The sequence below is a fragment of the Amphiprion ocellaris genome, chromosome 16 (assembly GCF_022539595.1).
Source record: "Amphiprion ocellaris isolate individual 3 ecotype Okinawa chromosome 16, ASM2253959v1, whole genome shotgun sequence".
Taxonomy (NCBI): domain Eukaryota; kingdom Metazoa; phylum Chordata; class Actinopteri; family Pomacentridae; genus Amphiprion; species Amphiprion ocellaris.
This window is the reverse complement of record NC_072781.1, coordinates 32100917-32123424: the sequence shown is the minus strand read 5'-3', so window position 1 is coordinate 32123424 and position 22508 is coordinate 32100917. Positions and strand designations below refer to the sequence as shown.

General features: G+C 36.8%; 1 protein-coding gene across 4 annotated transcripts in view; it reads left to right on the top strand.

Annotated features, from left to right (window-relative positions):
- The window catches only part of nckap1 (NCK-associated protein 1), a 62981-nt gene that overhangs the window by 22508 nt on the left and 17965 nt on the right, over positions 1–22508 (top strand). For 2 of the 4 annotated variants that reach the window (XM_023294526.3, XM_023294524.3), the window contains 19 exons: positions 2007–2093; positions 2182–2238; positions 3987–4129; positions 4328–4418; positions 5781–5918; positions 7083–7131; positions 7237–7393; positions 9212–9268; positions 9711–9807; positions 11297–11403; positions 11706–11838; positions 12244–12325; positions 12458–12516; positions 14067–14212; positions 14289–14421; positions 16289–16408; positions 17747–17886; positions 19530–19661; positions 22048–22266. In XM_023294526.3, the coding sequence (XP_023150294.1) occupies positions 2007–2093; positions 2182–2238; positions 3987–4129; positions 4328–4418; positions 5781–5918; positions 7083–7131; positions 7237–7393; positions 9212–9268; positions 9711–9807; positions 11297–11403; positions 11706–11838; positions 12244–12325; positions 12458–12516; positions 14067–14212; positions 14289–14421; positions 16289–16408; positions 17747–17886; positions 19530–19661; positions 22048–22266 (2147 nt within the window). Of the gene's footprint in view, positions 1–2000; positions 2094–2181; positions 2239–3986; positions 4130–4327; positions 4419–5780; positions 5919–7082; positions 7132–7236; positions 7394–9211; positions 9269–9710; positions 9808–11296; positions 11404–11705; positions 11839–12243; positions 12326–12457; positions 12517–14066; positions 14213–14288; positions 14422–16288; positions 16409–17746; positions 17887–19529; positions 19662–22047; positions 22267–22508 lie in introns of all 4 variants that reach the window. The other 2 variants (XM_023294525.3, XM_023294523.3) reach the window with 1 other exon arrangement.

The following is a 22508-nucleotide window of genomic DNA, read 5'->3' as shown; positions in this document are numbered from 1 at the left end:
CAGACAAAATGCATCAAAAACACTTATCTGAAATCCCAAATTTTTAATAATTTTCCATCTTTTGCTCAATTTTGGACCAAAAAACTGTCTTTCAAGCTCCTTGGTGCAGCAGCAGTGGCGTCTCACTTCCTACAGTTGTCATTTCTGAGACTTTTTCCTCCTTCCCTGGTAGATAAACTTGGTTTAAGCTGCAGCTCTGACCTCTGGAGCTGATTGAAATTTACATGCAGTATTCTAAAGCAATTTCTGTCATGTAAATAGAAACTGCTTCTTGCTTTTTAGACACATTTCTATATTACAGCTTATTAAAAGATTGATTTGACAATCTTTTAAAGCACTTTGCATCCGACCAAATATCAGCAAGTACAGAAAGAATCTTAGTTTTTTATTTTAGTGCTTTGACTGAATTTTCCTCCTCACTTCTGACTTTAAACCTCTGAACCCAAAGCAGTTTCTGGATGTATTTTTTTCCTCCTGTCACATTTTTCTTCACTGTAGGCTCATCTTTGACTGCAATATAAAGTCCTGCAGCTCTATGGAAACAGAACAACCACAACTAGAAGTAGAGAGAACTAGAAAATGCCTTCTGTGCGAAATGACACAGTTAGAATGGCAAAAATATGAAAAACAGACAGAATTAAAGTTGGAATTTCTTCGATTTATATCTCCAAAAATGATTTTAAAAACTAGAATCTACTTGCCTACATTTGTTACCAATATTGGAATAGAATGAAGGTCCTACATATTATTTATTTTACTACTCACATTTGTTTGTCTAATTGTCTTGTCTCTGCTCGGTGTAAACACTGCCTACAGTTCAACTGAAAAGTCTCTGCATTTTTGTCAAGTGACTGTTGGTTGCAGCCAGATCAGTAAAGTAGTTGTGTGAAGGAACGCAGAACTTTTACTTTTAAACACAATCTGTTTAGTGCACACAGTTTATTATTTTGCTATTTTTTCAAACGAGGCATCTAGAATGAGGTGATTTAGATGAAATATCATCATTTTAAGTTTAAATTTTTTAATTTTCCAGCCAGAACCAAAAGTCTCACATGATTAGTTCAAAGATGTTTAAAAGGTTACACATCTGACATGTTTTTCTATTTTTACGGTTTCTATGTCAGATAAATGATTTATTTATGGCTAAAGTTCACGAAAACACTCCTTTCAAACCCACTGGCTTGCTTTGGGGTTCAGAGAGTTAAAGTTCAGCTCTGTTCTCTTGGGTCGACTGTCCACTTTGCTTTCTTAGTCAGATTTTTACTTTGGTCAAACATTTTTACCTAAAATTTAAACACATCTACTTTTTAAAAGTCACACATTTGTATCCTCATTCTGTTTCTTAACAGAGAATAAGTTTAAAAAAGGAGAAAATTGAGCCAATGAGAGGAAAAAATCAAATGTTTAAATGCAAGAAATGTTCGACCAAAGTAAAATGACTTCATCTGCATTTGGAATTTAAAGCAGGGTCTTTTTAAAATGTTTTTACAAATAGAGGTCTGGTAGCTCCAATATCACTGAATTATTTAACAACTGTATGTGATTTCTATCAGTTTGCTGTTCATTCAGTCAGAATTAAGAGAAACTTTGATTAATGTGAAGCAAGACCTGATCATCTCTGTTGATCCCTGAAGGGAAACTTGGCAATTAGAGTTTTTAGAGACTCGGATGGAATAAAAAATATGCAGATATTTCTCCTCGCAGTGTTTTATACATGGAATATGTAGGGAAAGTATTTCCAGAGTCGAACCCGGTCAGGGTTTAAATGAGAACAGCCGAGGTTATTTATCTGGCGTCACGACTTTAGCTCTTAGAGAAGAAATAAGCACCGAGACAGAGATCGGCCTAATGAAGGATTTAAAGTGCACTCAGGGAAACACTCATAGTCAGTTTAGAAACAATGGAACTCAAGAGGAAAGATCATTTTCAGCTTCATAAAGCTCCTATAAAACCCCTGACTTTATTGTAACTGTGTGTTTTGTGCCATGTGGTGTTTACAGCAACAGCTGGCTCAGCTGCAGAAGGAGAAGTCAGAGATCCTGAAGAACTTGGCTCTTTACTATTTTACCTTCGTAGACGTCATGGAGTTCAAGGTGGGAAAACTCACAGTTAAGACTCGTTAACAGTGTATTAGGACTGATGGAGACTCTAATGAATGTATTTTTTTTTCTTTATCAACAGGATCATGTGTGTGAGCTGCTCAACACCATCGACGCCTGCCAGGTCTTCTTTGATATCGTAAGCAAATTTATATTCTAATCCCTTTTATTGCTCTTTTTTTTTTTAAGGATAGTCTTGTTGTTGCATCAAGTGTTCTTTCTTCACTCGTAAATGCAAATTACAAATGTGCAGGAATATTAAATTATATTAAAGTTATGTTAAAATCTTTTGTCCTGTTAGAACCAGTGAAGAAATGCTGCATCTTTCCTTCTTCCACAGCCGTCTACTCCTGTCATGTGGAATCCTGACCAATGTGCTTTTTAAATATTAGTAGTAATCAAGAAGCTCAACAACTACTATTTGCTAGGAAAAAAATTAGTGTCAGAATATAGATTAACACAAGCTGCAACTCAAAACTTCAGTCTCAAGTGGACTGGACCAGTAAAATCACAGCATAATAACCTATAAATAACCACAACTCCACATTTCCTTTGTTTTAGTGCAAAAAAGTACATTCTGAAAATGTTCACATTTAAGGAATTATCTTTTTACAAAACATCATGAACAACCTGAAATTTGTTAAGAACATAAGTTCAATTTCAGCAACATTCAGCCTCAGTTTATCATTTCCACATTACAACTTCCAGATCACAGAGTGTCTACAAAGGAACACAACATTTAGTCAAAGTTTGACACCCCTGATCTAAATGATGTTATCCATAGAGCTGACTGGTGTTGCATGCTATAGCAGCACTACAGAGTGTCCCTTAAGTCTGGACACATAGGAAATCTGATTAATTAAATATGGCTTTGTCGAAAGAAGAAAGAGTTGAACTGGTGCTTCCCAGTGGATGTGAAGGATGGACATATAGAAAGATAAGGCTGGGATTAAGGTTAGGGAACTGATTTTTTTGGGGCTAGCATGAATTTTAGCCATGACCAATTCTTTAGTTTGGGCTGATACATTTAGTCGTGCAGGATGGGGTTTGTCCAGGACACTACCTGTTTCTTTAAACTTGTTAACCGCCTTCACCCCATCCTCCTTGGATGATTAAATTCATCTGCTATGTTTGTCCGTCCTTCACGTCCACTGAGAAGTACCAGTTCAGCTCTTTCTTCTGTCATATTTAATCTGTGGAGGCAAAAAAAGATAGTTAATGAGATTTCCAATGTGTCCACACTTTAGGGACACCCTGTAGAAAAGTACTGTGATACACTGTCGTTAAAAACAATATTACCCACCGCTGTTGTTGGTGTCAGTAGTTTAAAAATGACTTTCCTTGATGTGTGACAACATTGCAGCGCTACACCTCCACTCTCTGCAGGTGTAGCGGACATAGCAGCCACTTCTTCTCTCATTAATGCACTGCAGCACGACAACAAGCTGCCGATCGTGCACAAACTGTCCACAAAGTAGACGCCTAAAGCAAAAAATTATTGTGTTTACAGCTGACAGTCGGGGTTAATCCACAGACACAATATAACCTGCCTAACATAGTTACATCTAATAAAATGCCATCAACAGAGGGATTTATTTTGTGACAGATATGCAGAATAAAGTGCTTTTGATGAAATAATTGGATTTAAAGCTGAGTTTTGGCTACATATAGTTAGTAAATACACTATCAGTCAAAAGCTTGGACACGCCTTCTCATTTAATGTTTTTTTTACAGATGTATTTCAGAATATTTACTCTTCCATCCTATCTTTGCTGTCCTTTATATCGACTACATGACGCTCCAAGCTTTTAAATTCTTTCTGCTGCAGAGATCTTATTAATATCTGACGTCTAAAAACGCCACTTTTGTCTCTCTGCTTGGTGTCAGACGGTGAACTTCGACCTGACCAAGAACTACCTGGACCTGGTGGTGACGTACACGACTCTGATGATCATTCTGTCTCGCATCGAGGAGAGGAAGGCCATCATCGGCCTGTACAACTACGCCCACGAGATGACGCACGGAGCCAGGTGACGGAAAGCCATAAAAACAGATTAAAAAGACGAGAAAACGCCGCCGCTTCGCACAAACACAAACGAATAACAAGTGCAGCTTTTTGTTGTTATTCTCCGCTAATCTCCACAAACATCTGCTCTCAGCCAAGATTATTTCTGTGTGATGAAGCCTCCGTGTGGTCGCTATGGTAACCGTGGCGCTGTGTTGTGCAGTGACAGGGAATACCCGAGGCTGGGCCAGATGATCGTGGATTACGAGAACCCTTTGAAGAAGATGATGGAGGAGTTCGTCCCACATGGAAAGGTAGAAAACCCGACACCGATAAACACACAAAGTACAAACACAAGTTGTTTTTATGTCATTCCTTGACACTCGTCGTTATTCTCATATTCCCTTTCCTCTGTGAATTCTGCCGTTATTAAAATAACACCACAGTCGTTGGCAGTCTGACCTACAATGTTTGTTGTTGTTTTATGAGGCAAAGCTTTTTAGTGCCACATTTCAAAGTGAAACTGTTTATTGCTCCTAAACATGAGAGCTGAAATATCAACTTATTTAAAAGCAAATTTAAAGTAATGCAGAAAAAATCATAACACACCCCTAAAGTAGCATCATATTGACTTACATTAAAGTGATTTTAATGGTTTTAAGTTTAAATTGAATTAATCATCCGAACAGAACTGTGATTCATCTTATTATAGATATTTTATTACTTGCATTTTTATTTTGTGCTCTGTGGAAACACAGCCTGCAGTTCAGATGAATATTTCCTGAATTTTTGTCCCGTGACTGTTGGTTGCAGCTGAGTCAATAGTGGCTTCACGGTTGCAAGGAGGAGCACTGAATTTTAATTTTTTCACAGAGCGCAGTTAGAGAAAATGGTTTATTTTGGTGTCACATGTAGAACAAAGTGATTTTGATGAAATGTCACAACTTTGCACTTAGATTTGATTAATTTTCCCAACAGAAAAGGAGAGATTTCATCAGAGACCTTTTAAAAACCTCTGATTCTCTCTGTTCTTTACAGTTTCTGAATCTGATAAATGGTGTAATTTAAGACAACCAGGCTTAATAAGACATATAGAATAAAGTGATTTTGATGCAATAGCATGATTTAAAGCTGAGTTTTGGTTACATTTAGTAACTATACAGTTCAAGGACTGCCGGAAAGCTAAAAAATTATTTCACATTTGCTGTTTCTGGCTCAGATAAATGGTGAAATTGTGGCGATTTTATTGTTATTTTTAAAGTCAACTTCCGTTTCAAACTCTTACGTGTTTCCTGCACTTTATCCACTCAGGTTGCAGTTAAACAAACTCACATGATGGAGAATCATTCCTGGCTAATTCACTTTAACCTACACAGATAAAATGCTCCACTGTAGCCTTCACATATTTCAGGAGCAACACTGCACAATAATGTTTTGCTATGAAATTAAAAGCATTAGATTAACACAACCTCTGATGGCTTTAAAGTTCTCATTGGCCTCTAAAGATGAAGAATCTATTAAGGTTAATGTCTAGATGTCGTTCTATCCTCACTCATTCAGAAATTCATCTTCACACTCCAATAAACTGGTTGTTATTTGTCACAAATTTACCTTGAGACTGTGCTCCTCATTCAGTTTCAACGTTTGTAATGCTCCGGTTTGTTTTTGTCCCGCAGTCGCTGTCAGACGCTCTGATCAGCCTTCAGATGGTTTATCCCAGGAGGAATCTGTCTGCTGACCAGTGGAGGAACGCCCAGCTGCTGTCGCTCATCTCTGCTCCCTCCACCATGTTAAATCCTGCTCAGTCAGACACCGTTAGTACCACAATGTCTGGAATTATTCATCAGTTTAGCCAGATTATATCGTCCTGCTTCATATATGATCCAGGGGAGGATTAAAAATGTTTCAGTTCAGTCTTTTAATTTAAGGCTCATTCCAGAATTGGAGGACATTTGGGCTTCAAAATGTTTGAAAAATAAACCAGTTTTCTGCTCCATATTCATCAATAATAGGTAATAAACTATCAAAGGCTTGATTGGCTCAGCTTCCACATCAATGGTAGCATTTTTATTCCATGTTTTCTGTGTTGTTTGCTAACCCTACTCTAATCACAGTAACAGGGTTGCTAATCCATGCTAATGTGATCTTTTTCTCAGCAGTAGAAGCTAGATATTTAGCTGCTGTTACTGCTGACCAAGAGGACAAACTGACTGATGGAAAACAGTCCAAAGAATTAGTCTGATCTTGATAATATGAGGTAGAGTGAGACATTCAATCAAGGCTGACAATGTGATGAAGATATGAAAAATAGAAGAGAGGACATAGCTTTGCTCTGCACATTCTATAGGACAACTGTTTGATGATGTAAATGACAAAAACAAGACATAAAATGACAGAAACTTGACACAAAAGACAAAAACAAGACAAAACGACAAAAACAAGACACAAAACAACAAAAACAAAAGACAAAACAACAAAAAGGAAATGGAAAGTGACAAAAACAAGATACAAAAGACAAAAACGTCATCAAAAGGTTATGCTAACGGGGTTGTTGTGGGACACACGTTCCGTGCATAATAAATGTTTTTAAAAATATTAAAAGGAGATTTAAATTTAATTTGAACTGTTTCATTAGAGATCCAGTTTGGTCATCAGGGGGACAAGAGAAAAATGACATTTTGGGGGGAACTCCAGACTTATTTGGTATTTTAAAAACATTTTCAAACATTCTTTTCTCCTAGTTTTTTTTTAGATTTGGTCTCAGAACAAGAACATTTACGCAACAACTGCATGTTTTAGGATTTTCTACATGGATTATTTGAAATTTGATGGTGGGGCGTAAAATGTCCCCTAATTCTGGAATGACCCTTAATGAGCTTCATCAAGGCTTTTTAAAATCTGTTTACCTCCTTTAGTCATGGTTTTGATCAAATAATTTAACTGGAAAAGCCTGAAATCATCCATCTGTTTGTGTTTAGATGCCGTGTGAATATCTGTCACTGGACGCGATGGAGAAGTGGATCGTCTGTAAGTTCTGCAGAAACACCGAGAGTCTAAACACCTGAACCGGTAGCTGGTTGATGAACAGACTTCAGCGTAATTCCATCACGTTTTCCTCTGTTTTCTCTGCAGTCGGCTTCATCCTGTGTCACGCGGTGCTGAACAGCGACGCAGCAGCTCTGTCTTTGTGGAAACTGGCTCTGCAGAGCTCCACCTGCCTCTGTCTGTTCAGGGACGAAGTCTTCCACATCCACAAGGCTGCAGAAGACCTGTTCGTCAACATCAGAGGGTGAGTTATGGTCCTCGGTCTCCAGACGGATCCAGGAGTAAATCCAGGAGCGGCAGGGAAAGAGGTGGAGGGATTACTGCTATTCTTGGTCACATTAATGTGGAGGAACCGATCTGCCGCCTACATATCCAAAAGTTAGCGGTGGAGCTACCTGATTTACATTTGAAATAGCAGCGATGCTCTGCTCCCAGTGCTCCTGCAACACTCCTGTTATGTAAATGTGTGGCGTTCCATCTGTGATGAGATGAATCTACAAAACTGTGTCAAAACAACAAATCTTCAATTTGAATTTCATGTTTAAGTCAAACGTCAGGTGTCCAAGTGAGAGACAATATTAGCCTGATGAGACTGGATTCCTGAGTTCAACAGTGACGACAGAGCAGCTCTTGTTACATGGAACTAGACGCATTGAATTAGATTTCTTTAGATTTACGCTACTGTTCAATCACCCAGGCAGGTAGTTTAATGCTTTCCATGAAAACTCACACTTTCATTCATGTGCTCTGTTAGCACCAGAGCTAACGTTAGCTACGACTTTCCTGGTACCGGCTAAAGCTGTAGCCATCCCATAATAAACCACTATAGAAGACATGAAAGTGATTGAGTTTACAAAAAGTCTTAAAATGTTGAATATAATCGTTATAACTGCATTTTGAGTTTGCAGTAATCTGTGAATGTAGTAGACAGATGAAAAATGCAGATAAATAGAAATGAAACTAACATTTAGTTGTTTAAGTTATTACTCTGCCAAGGAGGCGGAGCCTCGGCACAGTTATGTGACAGCATTGGCATTGGTTTGTCTGTCTGTATTTTAATAACTTAATTATTAACTTTTAGTTTATACAAAATCTGTATATATTTTTATATTTAAAAAAAATTATATTCCTAATAAAAGAACCATCAACATGACACCATTTATCCGACCCAGAAACTATGAAAACTGAATGAATCTCTGGGTTTTCAACTTTTTGAAGGTCTTTGAACTACTTATGCTGATGTTATGATCCATAGAGGAAAAACTGAACTAAATCCAGGCTTTAAGTCATCAAAATCACTTTTTTCTACATGTCCCATTTTAAAATTGTATTAATTTTAAATTATAAGCACATATATGTCTATTCATTGGAATCCGAATATTCAGATCTCAAAATAAATATTCGGATACCACCGTAATGACCAAACATTGGGGTGTTCGGATATTCAGGTCCAGCCCTAGTATTTTTGTGTTCTGTGATATTTTACTACGTTCTTCTATTTTAGAAGCAAAACAGTTTCCCTGCAGGGAAGTTATTCTGATTCATGTCTCGACACAGAGACACTCTTTATCTGATGTACAAACAGTTTTTAGAGATTTGCTGAGTGAGATTAATAACTATCTAGGGCTGGACAATATAAAAATAAAACATTTTTGATTGTTTTTGACAGATATTTCACTGCTGATTTCAGTGGGAATAGTCATTTTACTGTGAAACATCTCAAGAATCTGATTTTGTAGGTCAGGCTTGTCCACAATGCTTCTTTATAATGGTAATTTCTGACATTTTACCTTGAATATTGGACTAGTTCTACTGCAGATTTGATAATATTGAAATTATTTTGGTAATAGTTTGATTATTTAAGACATTTTTCTTTGCAAAAGTCAAATTTCCATGTTGCAGCTTCTCAAATGTGCCGTTTATTCAGTTTCATATCTGTTGACTGTTTCTGGGTTTTGGAGCATCGGTGAGACAAAAGCAGAAAATTGAACGTGTCGTGTTGATGGACTGTTTTCTGAATTTGTTCTTTTTAAACAACTTTCCTGCTTTGTGTGTTTTCCAGCTACAACAAACGCATCAACGACATCAGGGAGTGTAAAGAACAGGCGCTGTCTCACGCGTATGTATCCCATCAACCCGTCTTTACTGTTCTGTTCCGCACTTCTAAAAAATAAATCTCATTTTCTGATTTATTTCACTGCCAACATGTTCTGTATTATACATTTATATTCCTGGTCTGTTTTAGCTTCCTTTTTCTAACCTGTCATCGCAGCTTTTCTTCCATCCTCGCTGGGAGTCTCGCGCTGAAACATCGTGTTCTTTCCCTCTTTATCCGATCGTCGTTCCTTTCACCGTTTCATCCTCGGCTCTTTGTCTCCCCCTCTGTCTCATGTCTGCTTTTATCCTCATTACTCATTCCGTCTCCCCCTTTCATCTCCGCTCTCATTCTTCTGCCGTCACTGTCATCTGCTTGCTTTTCTTCCACTTGTGGGATTGTCCTGAAAGTGTCAAAATACCTTTTAATCACGACGCTGCTGTGTTTTGATGCTCTGACTCTGCAGAGGATCCATGCACCGAGAGAGACGCAAGTTCCTCAGATCAGCTCTGAAGGAGTTGGCAACCGTTTTAGCCGACCAGCCTGGACTGCTGGGTCCGAAGGTAACACAGAATACCACCTTAAATAGCCCTGCATTCAGTTTTACAGCGCCAACAACTTTAGTAAGGTTTTGTCACCTTAATCAACATTATACAACCACTTGAAATAGCTGACTGTCTATCTAAATAATTACTATACAGTGCATGAAATAACTTCACATGATAACATAAAAACATAGATGGTCCTCCAGGTCAGTGCATCATAAAAAAGCTGCCTTAAAAACAAAAAAAAAACATACATTATAAATAGCTTTTAGTTCCTTAGAACAGCTCTGAAGACGTTGGCAACTGTATTAGCCGGACTGTGGTGTCCAATAGTAACACAGAATACCACCTTAAATGTCCCTACATTCAGTTTTATGTGATCAGCACTAAACGAGCAGCCTGAGTAAGGGAATGCCACCTTAAAAACAGTGAATTACCACATGAAGTAGCTGGCTATCTCATTTAATACTTATTATTGCAATACTAATATCCTGTGTGAAGTATCGTCAAATGATAACATAAAAGCATAAAGGTTCTTATAGTTAAATGCATCATACTAAACTACCTTAAAAAGCCCTAGCCTACCACTAACTAGTCTGGATTGCTGGATCCAAAGATAACACACAATACCACCTTAAATAACACTACTGAGTTAGCAGCTCAAAGTGAACAACTAGAATAAGGTAATGTCCCCTTAAAAACAACAAAATACCACATTTCAAGGCTGATTGTTTTACTAAATACTTACTATTTCAATCCAAATATAGTGCATGAAGTAACTTCACATAATAACATAAAAACATAGAGGTCCTTGTGCATCACACAAAACTGCCTTCAGAACTAAAATATCACCTTTAAGTAGCTTTTAGTGGCTCAGATTGGCTCTAAAGAAGTTGGCAAAAGTATTAGCCATTTTATTTATTTATTTATAATCTATGTTGCAAAAAACCAAAAAAAAATACAATCAATATGTATAACGGTGTCCCACAAGCGTGACCAACACTGGAAAATATTATGACTAAACACTAAGAAAGTGTCCTACTTGTATATTTTAATTAGTCGTCTCCTTTGCTCTGTGGAAACACTGCCTGCAGTTCAACCAAACACTCTGAGTCAGGCAGCGCTTTTCAGTTGTGCCGAAAAGTGCAGAATTGGATTTTTTATTTTTAATTTTTTACAGAATCTGAGTAAAGCTGGCTGTTTGTTTTTTGTTAATATTTAAAAGACATGTAGAAAAGAAGTGTTTCTGAAGAAATATCATGATTTTAAGCTTAGATTTGGATACGTTTTTGGATGGAGCTGCGCAAATAAGTAGTTCAACAAACAGACAGTTCTTTCTGTTTTTCTGACTTTATTAATGGTGTCATTTTGTCTTTTAAGAAAACACGCTAGTGAAATCCCCCAGCAGGTTTTGGGGTTCAGAGGGTTTAAATGCTACAATCACAGTTTAAATGCAGATTCCAAATGTCTAAATCTCTCCACCCTCCGCTGTGCTTCCATCCTCCAGGCGTTATTTGTGTTCATGGCGTTGTCGTTCGCCCGTGACGAGATCATCTGGCTGCTTCGACACGCAGACAACATCCAGAAGAAAAGCACAGATGATTTCATCGACAAGTAAGAACAAATTCACAGCAGAGTGGCTGTACACATGCAGGGTTTAAGAAACATTATTACAACTGAGAATTAAAACAGCATTTTCTTTAAATTAAATGGTGAGAAATACAAGAAAATGCAGATTTTTGTGAAGTACTTGAACACAGACTTGGTTGTTGTGAGTCGTCACCCACTAAAGGCCTCTTCTGAAGCAGGAACAGCTTGATGTATGCACAGCACCTTTATTTACCTGCACGTTTTGTACTTTACTGCTATTGTTTCTTCAGTCTCAGGTCGTTGATGTGAGTTTGTGTGTTTTTCAGACACATAGCAGAGCTGATCTTCTACATGGAGGAGCTCAGAGCTCATGTCAGGAAATATGGACCAGTGATGCAGCGATACTACGTCCAGTATCTGTCTGGCTTTGATGCTGTGGTGCTGAATGAGCTGGTGCAGGTAGAAACACGCACAAAACTCTGAAAAAAGCACAAAATACAACACAAAGTCTGAGAAGGTGTTGCTGAAGTTGAGCAGTTTGGTGACTAGAAATCACTTTTCTCCTAAAGAAAAGTATTATTTGTCCAACAGCATCTCTGTAAGGCTGTAATTATTTCACCATACATGACTTAGAAATTCTCTATGTTTTGATGGAATTTTAATGTCATGTTACATGTACATGTTAGTTTTTGTTTAAACCTTTTCTTAGTGTTAAATTATTTTTCCACTGTCAGCAGAAAATTTAAAAATCCACTTTTTTGTCCTAGTTAAAGCTAAATCTTTAAAAATGTCTCTTATAATACACATTTTATCCACTCTAGTTGTCTTTCTAACCATCCTTCTCACCATGTTTTTCTTTCCCAGAACCTGTCGGTGTGTCCAGAGGATGAATCTATAATCATGTCTTCATTTGTCAACACTATGACCTCCCTCAGCGTCAAACAAGGTGAGCCTCAGAGGAAGATAACAGCAGAATTATTTATACTGCAGTAGTAATAATGATTAAGGTGAATGTTTGGAATTAACAGATGAAAGAAATTGTGTTTAATTTGGTTAAACTGTTGTGTTTGTGTTCCAGTGGAGGACGGCGAGGTGTTTGACTTCAGAGGGATGAGGCTGGACTGGTTCAGACTGCAGGTACAAACACAAACGTAGTGATTTAACTCCTCTTAAAAACACATTTCTGAGGCCAGAGTAGTTGTTCTAGTGCAGCCTGGTTTCCACAAACTCATGAAATATTAACCTGCTGAACCTCACAGTTTCTGAACATTTTCTGCTATTTTTGCATCTTTACTTGTTGTGGACTCCATGGAAACAGAAGAACCAGGATCAGAGGGAGAGAGAATCTCTTTGATTATTTCTATTTTAGCAAAACAGAAAAAACTTGGACTCAACACGTACAACATCTTTCCAACTGCCTCCAGGTGTTACAAATATGGGGGAAAATATTGGTTCTGCATTTTATTGATATTTTGCTGCTTGCTGCTGAATTTTTTCACATTTCCACCATTCTGCTGCTGCTATCTCAACCTGAAGAGTGCAGAATTTTTACTTTTTTCCAAATTTGGTCATAGCAACCTGTTAATTTGTGTCAAATTTTTTCAATTAAACCATTAGAAATTCACTTAAATATAGATTATTTGCCAGCTGAAACTTCAAGTCACACACGAGGCATTCAAAGACTGTTGGAAAGCTCACAATCCACAGATTTTTTTTCCAGTTTTTCCAGTTTCTGGCTCCGATAAACGGTGTAATTTGTTTTTTTTTTTAAGACAGGATGCCTTTCAAACCGGCTAGTGGTTGTATAGGGTTTACATTATTGTTCAGTAACAACAATAGATATCATGCTGCGTGCATTTTTAATCTATTCACACTTCTACCACTTTGCTGCTACTATCTCAACCTGAAGAGCGCAGAATTTCAGTCATAGCAAGCGGTTAATTTTTTAAGTAAATCTTTAGAATTACGCTTAAATTTGGCTAATTTTCCAGATGTATCTTCAAGTCACACACGAGGCATTCAGAGACTGTCAGAAAGCTCAAAGTCCACAAATTTTTTTGTTTATACAGCTTCTGGCTCAAATAAATGGTGTAATTTTGGTGAGTTTTTTAAGATGAGATGCCTTTCAAACCTGCTAGTGGTTGCAAAGGGTGAATATTGTTGTTCAGTAACTCTAATAGATAGTTTGCTGCGTGCATTTTGATTTTTTTCACATTTACACCACCCTGCTGCTACTATCTGTTTTGTATAAACTCAACCTGAAGGGGGCTGAATTTTTTTTTTTTTTCCAAAATTTGGTTATAGCAAGCTGTTAATTTTTTACAAATTTTCTAACAAGATTATGATTAAATATCGCAGTTTTACGCTGGGTTAATTTCCCAGATGGAACTTCAAGTCACACACGAGGCATTCAAAGACTGTTGGAAAGCTCAAAATCTGCAAATTTTTTCTGTTTTTACAGTTTCTGGCTCTAATAAATGGTGTAATTATGGCCAGTTTTTACAGACAAGATGGTTTCAAACCCGCTAGTGGAGATTGTGGTGCAAATTTCCAATTCTAATGTTGCACCACAAACCCAAAGGGTGAACGTTATTGTTCAGTAACTCAAGATAGAATTACAGAACCCTTTGTTTCCATCTGTTCTTTCATGTCCTCATACTTTGTTTTACGTTTTTCCTTCTCTGCAGGCGTACACCAGCGTCTCTAAAGCCAGTCTGGGTATATCTGATCACAAGGAGCTCGGTAAAATGATGAACACCATCATCTTCCACACCAAGATGGTCGACTCGCTGGTGGAGATGCTGGTGGAGACGTCGGACCTTTCCATTTTTTGGTGAGACACACGAACCTCACATGTAGATAAACTGAGATAATTTGTGATTCTAACCGTCCTCTGTGTGTTTTTGTAGCTTCTACAGCCGAGCGTTTGAGAAGATGTTCCAGCAGTGTTTGGAGCTTCCATCCCAGAGCCGACACTCCATCTGCTTCCCTCTGCTCTGCACACACTTCATGTCCTGCACACACGAGCTCTGTCCTGAGGAGGTGCGTACACAAATACACATACAAATACGCAATACCGCTGTCTAACGCAGGATTACCATTACAGAGGAAAAGATACTTACTGTAATTCAACTCCTGGATCCGGAAGCTGCATGATGTGTTCTGTAAAAGACGAGCTGAATGCCAAAAGCCTCCCCAGAGGAACTTTAACCTGGCATGAAAAAATTATTGATCCTTTGATATCTTACACTTTCTGAAGATAGCGCTGTTCGTTGTGAAGAAACATCCATGAATTCACTCAGAAATTGCAGAAAATGATGCATCAGGATTTACTCAACAGTCGTCACATTTGGAAGTTTTCCAGAGTATTAAAATAATCCAGGGATTGATGTCTTTGTACGCAGATACGACTAACTATTAACAGTTGATTTCTTACCTTTTAACCCCCCAAACCCTAAGAAGTTTCTACACATTTCTTGCTCCTGGGACATTTTTACTATTGGTGGGACGCAATTTAAAAAATGTATCCAATTTATAAGAGGCTTTGTCATTAATTAATTGTGATTAATCACATTTTTGACACAATAATCAAAGTTATTCAAATCAGATAAATTTTGGTTGAATTGATGAGTAGACATATACGTGAACTTAAACAGCAAAAATGTTTGTTTCATTTCTATTTATCTGCATTTTTCATCTGTCTCCTACATTCACAGATTACTGCAGACTCAAAGTGGCATTATAGAGATTATATTCAACATTTGAAGACTTTTTGTAAACTCAAGCACTTTAAATGTTTTGAAAAGTGGTCTGTTATGGGATGGCTACCCCGTTAGCCGGTACCAGGACAGTCGCAGCTAACGTATGGTGGGTCGACCTGGAGCTCATTTGCATAAAATAGTTACATTTATGCAAATGAGGCGCAGGGGTTGGAAGTCTGACGTGAAACTTTCGTTAAATGTCTAAACCAGCCATCATTGAACTAAAATGAGGACAGATTCAGCAGCTGCTTTCTCGCTTTTGCTGAACAGTTTTAGTAATAGAAAAGTTTACGACCGTGTTGGTCCGACGTTTCTAGCTGTCTGAAAGTCTGTCATGTGACCACCTAGTGGCCCAGCGTTTCCATGTGAGAAAAAACCTCCCTGTGAACACGTAGCTTTAGCTCTGGTGCTAACAGCAGCATGTTTTGCATTGAGGTGATCAGAAAACTCTTTGTTGTTGTTGTTTGTTGTTTAGAAATGGTTAAGTTCAGGTAAATTTTTGTGATTTTGATGAAATATCACAATTTTAAGCTTAGATTTGGGTAATTTTCTGAATAGAACTGCATGTTATATGTGATGATTCTTTCTGTTTTTTGGAGGTTTTCTCTGATAAATTGTGTAGTTTTGGTGATTTTATAAACGATAACATGCCTTTTACACCCACTGGTGGGTTCTGGGGTTCAGAGGTAGATTGGTTTGTCTTAAATATTGGATTGTACAAGAAAAACTCTCAATCAACTTTATTTTCTGTCAGATTTGGTGTTGGACATTTAGAACTGAGCAGGATCCTGTTTGACCTTTTAATTTTAACACAATTTAACACAGCGGTTTTTAAAGAGAAAAAAGTAGAAAAAGAATCAACTATTCATGCAGAAAAACTACTTACTCTTGCTTTAAAATACACGGCCGTCTCACCAGATGTTAGTTAAATTACAGCGATAATGGTGACTGTAATTATTACAGGTGAAAAACTACAACAATTACAGCTCCTCCAGAGAGATGAATCTGGTTTACATGGAGATTTATGGAGTAGAGAAACACATCAAGCAGCAGTTGTTGATTATTCTACAGTTGTTGCTGCTAAATGATGTTATCTTGACATTAATATTGACTCCTGGTTGTGTTTTTGTGTCTTCTTGTGTCCTCAGCGTCACCACATAGGAGACCGAAGCCTGTCGTTGTGTAACATGTTTCTGGATGAAATGGCCAAACAGGCCAGAAACCTGATCACTGACATCTGCACCGAGCAGTGTACACTCAGCGACCAGGTAGGAGCTCAGAGACAAGATCCTTTAAAGCAGGGGTGTCCAACATGAGGCCCGCGGGCCAAGAGTGGTCCTCCAGAGGGTCCAATCCGGCCCTCAAGGTGTAAAAATTCCAGAGAAGACATTAACTGCAGATTGTAAATCAGTAAAACTATAAATTTAAATGAATTTCTAGACCATGACAAGTTGTTTTGATCATAAAGTCAAATACTAGATTGTTCATTTGTCATTTTGTGTCTAATTTTTGTAAGATTTTGTCTTTTTTCTTGTTTTTTGTCTGACACTTGTCTCATGTTTTTGTCGTTTTGTGTTTCCCTTTTGTCTCGCTTGTGTTTTTTGTCTTATTTTTGTCATTTTGTGTTTTGCTTTATTCGTTGTTTTGCATGCCGTTTTGTGTTATTTTTCTGCCTCGTTTTTGTCGTTTATCCATTATTTTGTCGCTTTGTAACTTGTTTGTCTCTTTTTTTGTTTCATTTCGTGTTGTATAATTTTTTTACGTTTTGTGTCTCATTTTCGCAATAGTTTGTCTTGTTTTTGCTGTTTTTTTTGTCTGTTTTTATCTGACTTTTGTCGTTGTGATCATATAGTAAAAACTGGTCCACTTGAGATCAAACTGGGCTGAATGTGGCCCCTGAACTAAAATGAGTTTGACACCTCTGGTTTAAAGGGACATTATGAGGAAAAGACTGTATTAGCTTTTTTTCATCATCTTGATCTGCAGTGCATTTTCTGACATCTATGTCCTTCATCTTTTGCATTATTGGTTTATATTTTATTATTTGCTAAAATTATTAACTGCAGGTAATTTTTAGCATCCCCAATTCATACTAAACCAAAGTGTAAAAAGAACAATCCATAGTTTTATAGGAGGTTTTATTTTGGACTGTTTCTTGGTTCTGTAATTTTGTCAGATAACCAGCAGAAACTCCATGAAGCTCCAGGTCCCAGAAGTGGAATTAGAGAGCAGAATCTTCTCTGTCTACATCAGATATATGCCCGAAAGCAAAACAGTGCTTCTTCCAAAATGTCGAACAGTTCTTCAGAGTCACGGCCTGATTTTTAATATCTCTGGTCTGTTCTGAGTTTATGATCCGCCATTACGTGACCAGACAAAATAATATTTCAAACATTATTCCAAGGGAAAGTAAAGATGTCTTCAGATTTTGCTCAGATAAAGATGTGAAAGTTTCCTCGTACTAACCGACTGTCTGGAAACACCTCCACACCGTCACATTGATGCTGCTTCTGTTGACGTTAAAAGCTTCTTACATTATCTGTCAGCGTCCTGCTTTTTGTTTCATCTGCGTCGCTGTTACTCGATCTGTCTTCTTTTTCCCTCAGCTGCTTCCGAAACACTGCGCGAAAACCATCAGCCAGGCCGTGAACAAGAAGAGCAAGAAGGCGACGGGGAAGAAAGGCGAGCCGGAGAGGGAGAAGCCAGGAGTGGAGAGCATGAGGAAGAACAGACTACTGGTCACCAAGTCAGTACCACGACTAGACACCATTTACATGCGTCTGTTGAAATTAATAGAGGGAAAGAATAGAGGACCAGAGGGAATCTAAGGTTTTGGGTTTCAGGGTAGATGAGAATTTGAACTGGAAATCACTTACAAAGTATAAAAAAGGGAAAATTTCAAAAGTATTATACAAAGTAAAGGGTTTGTTGGATAAAGTATTCTACATGTTCTATAATTCTCTGATTGTTTCATATCTGACCTGCTGTGTTGAAGTTTGGGGAAACGCCTGGAAGACAAACATCCAGTCCATTTTCATTTTACAGAAAAGAGCCATAAGAACAATCTGTCGAAAAAATATAGAGATCCAACAAACCCATTATTCCTTCTGTTAAAACTGTTGAAATTCCACCACATAGTAGATTTTAGTGTTCTGCAAATTATGTGTAAAGCTCATAAAGAAACTTTATCAGTAAATGTCCAGAACAGATTTGCAAAAAGCCACAAAATGACTACAAAAGCCATGAAATTACTATAAAGACATGCAAAATGTTGAGAAAAAAAATCCCACAATGACTAAAAAAATAAATAACTGACTACAAGAACACATAAAATGATTACTAAAATCCATAAAAGGACTACAAAAGGCCCAAAATGATGACAAAAAGCTATGAATTTCTGACAAGAAGCAACAAAATGACTATAAGAGCCATGAAATTACTATAAAGAGATGCAAAATGTGTCCTATAATGTCTACAAAAACACATAGAATGATGGCAAGAAGCCACAAAATGATGACAAAAGCCATAAAATTACTAGAAAAAGATGCAAAATGAAAAGAGCCATAAGAATAATCATTCAGAAAAACACAGAGATCCAACAAACCCGTTATTCCTTCAGTTAAAACAGACATATAGTAGATTATAGTATTTTGCAAATGATGTATAAAGCTCTTAAATAAACTTTACAAGTCGATGTCCAGAACAGATTTACATAAAGAGAAAGTAAAAGGATCAGAGATCTTCATGAAACCAAGATTTAGGCCCACATTAATGTAATTTCTGTAAAAGAGGTCAATTTATGGAACAATCTAGACGAGGAATCAGAATCTAAATCACATTCAAGATTTAAAAACATAATTAAAACCAATATTATATTAAATCTGCTCTCAGACTTCAGAATCATTTTGTTTATTGTTTGTTTTTAATGCTAATTGTAGACTGATTGTTGTTAAAAAGGGACAGATTACATCAGTTTATTCTTCTTTCTGCTCCCTTTCATTCAGAAGTTTGGAAACTAACACCTACTCTGTAATCTGGAGATAACCGTCTGCCTCCGTTTATCTAGTTTTATCTCTTTCTCTCCATCTGTTCTTTGTCTCTTTTAATTCCTCCATTATTTAGTCCATAATTATTAATAATGAATCACTGACCTTGTGTGATTGTTGGTTAGATTCCCATTAGCCTCCATTAAACACTCGTCTATGCAGTAATGATGATAACAGGATTGTTTAGTTGTTTATTCTCATGTAAACAGCTCAGATCGATGTTTTATTTCATTAAAACTCTGTTATTGTTCTGCTGCCATATATCCAGTTATGGGTAGCTGTCTGTAAAATAAACAACACAGATTATTAAGTGTCTTTTTATTTCGTTTTCTTCCTCCTCCAGTCTGGATAAACTCCACACAGCGTTATCCGAACTCTGCTTCTCCATCAACTATGTTCCCAACCTGGTGGTGTGGGAGCACACGTTCACGCCCAGGGAGTACCTCACCTCGCACCTGGAGATCCGATTCACCAAGTAAACAAACAAACAAACACTCAGAAAAAGATCAGTTCTGTCCAGTTTAAAGTTGTCTGATCCAACCCTGCAGTCTGACAAACAACGAACTCTCAGTTAATTACAAACAAAACGTAAAACTTTCCTAAACGGAAACAAAAAACTCGTGAATTCATCCATTATCCTCCCAGACTATAATCAGTGAGCAAAAGTCACAGTCAGAGCATTTAACATTATTTAAAAGTTGATTAATTGAGAGTTTTGGATGAATCCTGTGTAGTTTCCCCCTTTTTTTTGCAATATAAAGTGCTGTACGTCTACGGAAACAGAACAACCATGAAGAAGAAGAGAAAACTTGGAAATATCTTCTTTTTTAAGTTAAAATGCCATAAATCTTTTTTTTTTTTTTAAAGGTTGAATTTCTTTAACCCTCGTGTCGTCCTGTGGGTCAAAATTGATCCGGTTTAAAGTTTGAAAATGTGGGAAAAAAATATTTTCACAGTGAAACTTCTGATGTCCACATTTTCAACATTTTTGGGAAATCTTGGTAGAAAAAAAGAAATGTTAAAACTGTTTCTTAAGAACATTCACATAAAAATCTACCAAAATCCAATGAATTTCACTGGATTTTGGCTGACTTTTTTGTGAATGTTCTTAAAGAAAATATTACAAGTTTTACTGATATATATGGAATCACTTTAGATGTTTTTAGGATTTTTTTGGAAGATTTTTACTCATTTTTTGAAAATATTTACAAGAATTTTCTTCCCAAATTTGGGGGATTTATTTTTTTTTTTGAATAAAACTTTTAAGGGAAACTTTTAAGGAATTATTGGAATTTTCTTCCCGAAGGTTTTGCACATTTTCAGAAATTTGGAGAATTTTTTTGCTGAATTTTTGGATTTTTTCAGACAAGGAAACAATATTTTTTGGTGCCTGTAAATGAGGGCAACAGGAGGGTAAAAAACCCTAGATAACATTTTTCCAAGTGCCCACATGTGTAACCAGCACTGGAAAATAAATAATGGCTCTAAATACTATATGTGTTTTATTAATTAGTTTATTTATCCCTGCTATGTGGAAACACTGCCTGCAGTTTAACAGAAAGCTGAATTTTTTTGTCGTATGATGTTATGTGTTGGTTGCAGTTGAGTCGCTAATAACTTTACGTTTGTGTTGTCGAATGCAGTTTTTTTTTGTTTTTACACAGTCCAATTCGAACAAATGCTTCATTTTTGGTTAATTTTTAAATGAGATGTGTAGAATATATAATTTTTATGTAAAAATCATGATTTTAAGATGAGATTTGGTTCAATTTTCTGATGGAAAAGTATTTTAAGGACCACCAGAAAGTTGAAAATCCAGAGGTTCTTTCTGTTTATACAGTTTCTAGCTCTGATAAATGCTATAATTTTAGTGATTTAAAAAAAAATTCAGATGAGATGCCTTTTTAACCCACTGTGGAGTTATAAGGTTCAGAGATTTAACTTTGGAAAAGGAATAAAAATTTCAAAGTGATACCCGACACCACAAGAGATTTTTTGGTGTGTTGTGTTTTCACCACACCTCCTTGATATAGACAATTTTTCTTTAAAAGTGATGTCAAATATCTGTAAAATAATGATAATTTCATCTGATTTTAAATACAGTAAGAACAAATTACTTTTGTTTGTTTGAAAAAACACAATTTTTTGATGTGGACATCTTGGATAGTTTTGGCCTGTTTCTTTTTTTTGTTTGTTTGTTTTTTGGGGGTTTTTTTTTACAGTTAATGTTTGAATTATTTCTTTTTCCTGTAAAATTTTACAAAACAGGAAAAACTGGAACTTTTTAAACCTTATTATTGGCTATTTTTCCTTAAAAGTAATGACAAATATCTGTAAAATATTTTGATTTTTGCAGTTAAATACAATAAAAATAATAGATTTTGCAATTTAATGATTTAAAAGAGGGAGTTAATATTCAGTGAGATACTTTCTTATGTAGACATTATATGTATTCTTTCAATTAATGTGTAAATTAACACCTTTTTTAGCTATGATCATTGGAGCTTCAGTAGAAATCAACTGGACTTCTCTTGTAGGTTCTTGAAGACGGTGAAATTCTGCCTCTTTTTGCAATAATTCTGCCTCTTTTTGTGGTGATTTTGCATCTTTTAATGGTGATTTTGCATCTTTTCATTCGGGGTTTTCCATATTTGTTGTGGTAATTTTGTTATTTTTGTAGAAATTTTGCCTCTTTTTTTGATAATTCTGCATCTTTTTGTAGAAATTTAGCCTCTTTTTGCTATGATTTTGCCTCTTTTCGTAGTGAAACTGCCTTTTCTGTTGAATGTGGTGAGATTTTACGTGTTTTTACAGATTTGGCCTCCATCATCACACCTTTAATTACCCTGTGATGTGTGCAGGTCCATCGTGGGGATGACAATGTACAACCAGGCCACCCAGGAGATAGCCAAGCCCAGCGAGCTGCTGACCAGCGTCCGAGCCTACATGACGGTGCTGCAGTCCATAGAGAACTACGTCACCATCGACATCACCCGAGTCTTCAACAACGTCCTGCTGCAGCAGACGCAACACCTGGACAGCCACGGGGAGCCCACCATCACCAGCCTCTACACCAACTGGTACGTCTGATAGAGAGCTAAGCTATCATCCACAGCAGACACATGATTATAGAAATGAAAGTACAAAAGAATGGAGATAGGATGAAGCAGGTGGCATTTCATGAAGACGTACAAGAAATTAACCTCTGAACTCAAAGCAGAATCTGGGCATTTTTGGCTGTTTTTATGTTTTTCCTCACTGTTGGTTAACCCTCCTGTTGTCCTCATTTATAGGCACCAAAAAATATTGTTTCCTTGTCTGA